Source organism: Pungitius pungitius, chromosome 10 (genome assembly GCF_949316345.1).
Source record: "Pungitius pungitius chromosome 10, fPunPun2.1, whole genome shotgun sequence".
Classification (NCBI taxonomy): Eukaryota; Metazoa; Chordata; class Actinopteri; order Perciformes; family Gasterosteidae; genus Pungitius; species Pungitius pungitius.
In genome coordinates this window covers 5234377-5240870 of record NC_084909.1, presented here as the reverse complement: position 1 = coordinate 5240870, position 6494 = coordinate 5234377, and the positions used below count along the sequence as shown (strand labels likewise).

The 6494-nt window shown below is 45.3% G+C and overlaps 1 protein-coding gene across 1 annotated transcript; it reads left to right on the top strand.

The window, feature by feature from the left end:
- LOC119228403 (immunoglobulin superfamily member 3-like) lies at positions 1-6494 on the top strand. The gene is made up of 10 exons (XM_037487900.2): positions 1-208; positions 1137-1511; positions 1639-2055; positions 2206-2610; positions 2714-3079; positions 3595-3966; positions 4071-4463; positions 4789-5196; positions 5560-5952; positions 6058-6494. Exons 1-10 carry the CDS (start codon positions 142-144, stop codon positions 6261-6263), a joined length of 3402 nt encoding a protein of 1133 aa, XP_037343797.2. The 5' UTR covers positions 1-141; the 3' UTR covers positions 6264-6494.

The following is a 6494-nucleotide window of genomic DNA, read 5'->3' as shown; positions in this document are numbered from 1 at the left end:
GGTACACGGTACACACAGGAAGCCTTAACCACCGACACATCGGTGCAAAGGCGGAGACTGATTCTCGCACAGGGACACGCGCTGAGGGCCCGGTCTCGGGTGCAATGGTGTGAACACTGTTTCTTCTGAGGCAGGTTCAGGATGAAGTGTCCGCTGGCATCCTTTGTGAGGGCCCATTTACTGCTCTGTCTGGGACTACTGCGCTGCGGTAAGTATACACTCAATGGCTGCAGTTGGATTGTAGGACTCATTTTGTTAAAATCTAAATAAAATACATAAAACAAAGTGTTTTTAGTAAGGAGATGCAATGAAGAGAAGCTGGTTAGTAGTGCGCCCGGCGTAATGTCCAATTTTAATATCCTACTTTTAATTTGTTCAAAGGGTGAACAGTGGTGCATGGAGTAGTGTGGTGTGCTTGGAACTGCAAGGTTGGCAGTTCAAATCCTGGCTCCTCCATATGCCTTGTTGAGGTGTCTCTGAGCAAGATACTCTACATTTCATTACAGGTCAATTAGCTGACGCTTTTATCCAAAGCGACCTACACTGAAAATCAGCAAAAATGTAAACTATGAGTTAAAATACAATGTAAGTTGCAAGTCAGTTGATAAGTGTAAGCTAAATAACATGTAATGTTAAATAACAACAAATAAGTAGAACCTTGTGTACATTTTAAGCAACATGTATTTATTTGTATGTTTTTGGTCATTACTTTAATCATTTCTTTGAATGAACTCATCTATTCATAATTGATGATCACTTAAGTTATTTTCATTTGAGAAAAAAAATTTAACTGCAAACAAATGACTGAAGAATAAATGCTTGTGACAAAAAAAATACTTCACACAAATGTAATTTCATACAATGTACAGAGCGTATTGAAGCCGTTACTTCAGATTTACATCATATTTTTTTTTAAAGTCTGTGCACACCGTGTTGTGTAAAAGGTGCAAGGCAGTCGCAATCATAAAATCAACGGTCAGTCTGACGTGACAAAATTCATATTTTCAAGCGCAACAGGGCGCTGGAGTTTTTCTCTTAGCTTTTTTTATGTCTACAAACGCCAGATGACAAAGGTCTCAATCGTTAAGGTTTAGTATTCAACTGACTTCAGCATTATTTTTTTGTGCTTCACACAGGAGAAGCCAGAGTGCACACCGAGGTACAGGCTGGGCCTCTGTATCGCGTGGCGGGCTCTCCGCTCTCCATCTCCTGCAATGTGAGTGGTTTTGTCAGTGAAACCACTACGAAAGACATTGAATTCCGCGTTGTGAAGCCGGCAAACCCAAATCATGAGATCCACATCATCAGCACAAGGGACCTGAACTTCGCCTACGCCGGGTATAGAAAGCGTGTGGAGAGGAAAGAGATCACTCTGACACATGTCACTCCAAACTCAATCTTGTTTGAGATACAGAGCCTTGAGAGAGGTGATGAAGGGGAATACCACTGTTCTGTAATCAACTCAGAATATGCTTACGATGGAACCTACAGCGCCAGTACCACATTGAAAGGTAGGAAGTCACAGTTTCTGAGCTTCAAGACATACTTGGATTAATGTAATTGCATCAATGTATCTCAAGATGACAAAAATGTATGACATTCCACGTCTTTGTCTCTGTTTTGGATGTTGTTCCACAGTGATTGACAACTCCCTCAGTGTTTCATCACCTGCCTCCACCTCGCTGAGCTGTAATGAGGGAGACGCTTTCACTTTGTCATGCCAAGCCTCCGCCAACACCGTCCAGCACACCCATCTGTCTCTTGCCTGGTACCTCCGTAGAGACGACGAGGACAGCGCTCACCCTATCGTGTCTCTGGACAGAGACTTCTCACTTAACCCGGGCCCGGGGTTTGAAGACCGGCACCAGGCGGGACTCATAAAGTTAGATAAATTGGGAGAGGCCACGTACAAGCTGACCATAGCTCACCTGGAGGTATCTGACCAAGGCAGGATCTACTGCCAGGCCCAGGAGTGGATCCAAGATCCTGACCGCTCTTGGTACACCATCGCTCAAAAGGATGGGGAGGAAACTACCCTGAAGGTTAAAGCCACAGGTTAGAACCATCTGTCATATAACTGATTTGATCCGTCAAACAGCTCATGTTGATATGAGTCAAAACGTTCTGCTTTGTTCTTCAAAGCTTCTCTGACTGTGTCTCTGTGTCTCACTGTCTTGCTTCTTTTTTTTATTTCGCCGTGAGTAGAGGTGTTGCCAGACACGTCGTCCATGGAGGTGGTTATCTCGGCAAAGCCGGAAATTCTGCAGGACGGGCAGGAGCTCTCACTGTTCTGCCACGTGGAGTCTCACGACCTGCAGCAAAGGTTCATCTCTGTAGCCTGGCTCAGGGGAAATGTGGAGTTGGCCCGCATTGGCCCGACGGGCATTCTGTCCGTCGGGCCCGAGTACAGCAGGCGAGAGAAAGAAGGAGAGCTCGTGGCAGCCCGGACAGGGGAGAGAGACTACGGCCTCAAGTTGCAGCATGTCAAAACCGAGGAGAGTGGAGCGTATGTGTGTAGAGCGTGGCTTCAGGACCGAGGCCCGGACGGGGCCTTTACACAGCGAGCAACCCACGAATCCCACTCCCAGCTGGTCGGCATCTCAGCCTCAGGTGAGTCAGCAAATGTCTGCATACAGAGACACACACACACAGACAGGGATTTACTACTATTCATACCTTTTATGATTCGGTTTTGTTTTTTATTTTATCGCAGAAAGTGGGCTCTCCGTTGAGATGCAAAATGCTAGCAGTGTTAACGAAGGCTTCCGCCTGGAGCTGAAGTGTAAAGTGCTCGGGGGCAAAGGTCAGCTATCTGTCACCTGGCAACGCAAATCAACACCCACGGCCATCTTTGCCAGTGTCATCAGTCTAAGTCAGGAGGGTGTTGCGGAGAAAGCCGAGGAGTTCAAGAGCCGCAAAGTCAACGCAATGCGTCCAGCCCCCGACACCTTCACCTTAGAGCTTGATGAAGTCAGGCCTTCAGATTCAGGGGTCTACGAGTGTGCTGTGCATGAATGGAACATCAATACCAAGACCCACAGCAAGTCAGACAGCGCCACTGTGAAGGTGACTCCTGCAGGTGAGAAATGTCTCCGTCTGTCTGCGATGACCAATGATTCAGGACAAATGAATGAGGAAACCTGCATATTGAGACAACGGTGTGCAATCATGTGGAAATCATTTCTGTGTGTAATTGATATTGCACACAGAAACCCTAAATCCGCACTTTAAACCGTTCAAGACATTGTTGTCAAAATGTGTTTGTTGAGATGGTACTAAAGCATTGTCTCTAGCATCAATGCCAATACAGTATTTGCATAAAATAATGAAAAATGCAATTTCTCAAAAATTCTTAAGACCTCTTTAAGTTCTTTGTTTTATGTTGCTAACATAGATATAGTCGTGAACAAATGATTTTAGGTATATTTTGATTGTGGGAATGAAATTGTCCTGTTGTAAAGACTTGTTACCAAAACTTTGAAATGTAGTTCACCCACATCCTCTTTGTCACTTTGAATACTCATGATTGTGCACCAACTGCATGATCACCAACTTCTGCATTCTCACTTCTCAAGTAACATTTTTTTCACACAGATTCTTTTGTTAAAGTCAATCTCATGAGTCGCAGCAATACGGTGACTCAAGGCGAAACTCTGCACTTGATGTGCCGGGTCGGAGGGCCGCGCCTACCAATGACACTGACTTGGAGCCTGCAGCGGGACGCCTCAACCATAGATGACATCCTGACACTGTACTCTGACGGTTCCATCAGCTGGTCTGTAGAGCAGCAACGCTACCAGCTGAAAATAGACACCAAAGGGAATCAAGTCATTTACTATCTGATCATCAATGGTGCGAGCCATAAGGATGCGGGAAACTACGAGTGTAGGGTGTCCGTCGTCTTGGAGAAGGTTCACAAGAAGCTGACTCCATCCAACCGGCTGGCTGTTTCGGTGAAGAACCCAGGTACCGACGAGATTTGTGAGGCTACACGTCACCTTTTGGAGCAATTTGGGATGAAAGCTGCATTGTGCATTCTATTTCTCATATTTTCTTTTGCCCTTTCCTAGAGAGCAAGCTTGTGCTGACCGCCACCGCTGCCTTGTCTGTAAATGTCAACACGGGCATAGAAATGAAATGCTCAGTCATCTCCGAACCCGCCGCGTCCTCGCGCTACTCTGTCACCTGGCTGCTGCAGCAACCGGGAGAGAACAAGACCATTGTGATCTCGGACAGGGATGCCCTAGTGACGTTCGGTCCGACGATAGTGCCGAGCCACAGGGAGCGAGTCAGCGTGAAGCGCACCAAGGGCCCTAGTTTTGAGTTTAGCATTCAGCGAGTTGAGATCTCAGACGACGGCTCATACACATGCGAGGTGGTGGAGTGGCTGCCAGATCCTCATGGTGACTGGTACCAGCTCTCACCGGTGTCCAAAACGACACAGCTAACAGTCAATGAGCCTGGTAAGTTTGTGTTAAACAACTCACTGAGAATTGCCAGCACACGTCATCAACCATATGCTGCCCGTACCATTTTGTAGGCCCCTGAAAACCTGTTGTTCTGAATAAGCTTCATGCTAAAAGAGATGAGGCCCAATGGACACATAATGCTCAAACTGGCTTATTTGAAATCAGAGATTTCCATTATTCTCTCTCTTTGATGTTAGCTTAATTCAGCATGACAATAAATACATTTTTTTGGGGGGGGGGAATTCTCAGAGGCTTTAACCAGACATAATTAAACATGTTTTTATTGGTCAAGTGTTCATTCATCCTCTCACTTCTCCAGTCAATGACCTTAGGTTGGACTACATCCAGCATCCGCCGGCAGCCAGAGAGGGAGACGAGGTGGAGCTGAAGTGTAACATCATTTCGGGTGCATCCAGTTCTTTTTTCTACAAAGTTTCTTGGCTCTATACTGCACATGATTCTTCCACCACAAATGTCCTGGTGGAGCTAGACCACACGGGCCTGCTGAGTTACCCAAAGAACCAGGAGCTCGGAGACCTGCAGGGGCGACTTCGTCTCTCCAGACCCACTCGGAGCAGCTTCCCTCTGGGAATTCAGAGGGCCCGTGAGGAGGATGGTGGGACCTACCGGTGTGCGGTGGAGCAATACCAGCTGGATCATGAAGGTCACTGGCAGAAAAAGGCCTCAAACAGGACAGGCCCCATCCCGCTGACTGTTAATGTTGCAGGTAAGATCCACGCTGTCAGAGGGCAGCTTTCTCAAATGTTGCTGTGTGTTGCTTCAGCAAAATAACCACTTATCTAATGGTGCTGTCATATATTTTGCTCTAGCAATGCTAATGGTTCAATGCATGTTATTTTTTTACTTTTTAATGTAATTTGCTCTACTTTCTTCTTTCAAAATGACATATTAGTTTAGTTGTGTTGTATATTTTCCCTTTGAAAAGCTTCCTAATCTTTGTCTTCTCTTCATGATGACTTAATTGTCTGTCTGTATACTTATGAAATGTAATTTTAAGTCCTATTTACTGGTTTGCTTTGTGATTATAAAGATGAATACATTTTCTTTTTATCCATGTTTTTTTTCACAGAAAAAAGCCTGTCCATAGCAAAGGAAGACAAGCGGTTGAACATAAGCCGATCGCAGCATTTCCATATTCCCTGTCACATCACACACCAATCCAGTAGTGAGTCTGAGTTCCAGGTCACATGGTTTTGGCAGAAAGAGACAGAAACTGAAAAACGTCCCCTATTCACAGCTTATCGCAACTCCACCCTACACGACAGGTTTGGAAAGGGTGATCAGCTAAGATTTGGCCACCCTTTGCCAAACCAATTCAGCCTTACAGTCTTGAAGCCAAGTCCTGAAGATAGTGGCCTGTATTTCTGTGAGGTAGAAGAGTGGCTCCCATCTCTGTCTCGTGGGTGGAGGAAGCTTGCAGTGGAAAACTCAGGATATTTGACTCTTGATGTCTATGTAGAAGGTAAGTGCATTTGGATGGGATGCAACATCTCGGCGCAAATCACAATGCTTGAAAATGTAATTACATTCTGCATATGAGAGCATTCTCTTGTCTTCTTTATTGCAGGAGGTGTCAAAGCCGCCTCTGAGCAACAATGCCAGTGGCCAATCTGGATGGGGGTTCTCATAGTTATCGTCATCTGCTCACTTTTGGTCATATTCCTACTAGTGGTGATGAAATGCAGACGCAAAGCCTCGGGAAGACAGAAGCCGGATCAAAATCTGTGGGCAGAGGAGCACCCACTGAAAGAAAAACCCATTGCAGATGACTGAACCTCAAAGACCAGGGGGGGAGCTGAGAGAAGAAGGGAAAGGAACGTTTTTTATTTCATATGTGCCATTTTTTTACAAGGTCAAATTGCACATATATATTTTCACTAGGGCTGTCAATAGAAAAAATCAACTAATTAATTGCACATTTCAAAATTCATTAATCTTGATTAATGGCGATAATTGCTGTTGTTGCTGTTGTCGTTGTTTTTAATGAATGAATGTTTTTTTTTT

Coding starts and splice junctions, on each gene's coding strand:
- LOC119228403 (XM_037487900.2), top strand. CDS start 142: ATGAAGTGTCCGCTGGCATCCTTTGTGAGGGCCCATTTACTGCTCTGT. Junction 1,512..1,638: donor CGCCAGTACCACATTGAAAG/GTAGGAAGTCAC, acceptor GTTGTTCCACAG/TGATTGACAACTCCCTCAGT. Junction 4,464..4,788: donor GCTAACAGTCAATGAGCCTG/GTAAGTTTGTGT, acceptor TCACTTCTCCAG/TCAATGACCTTAGGTTGGAC.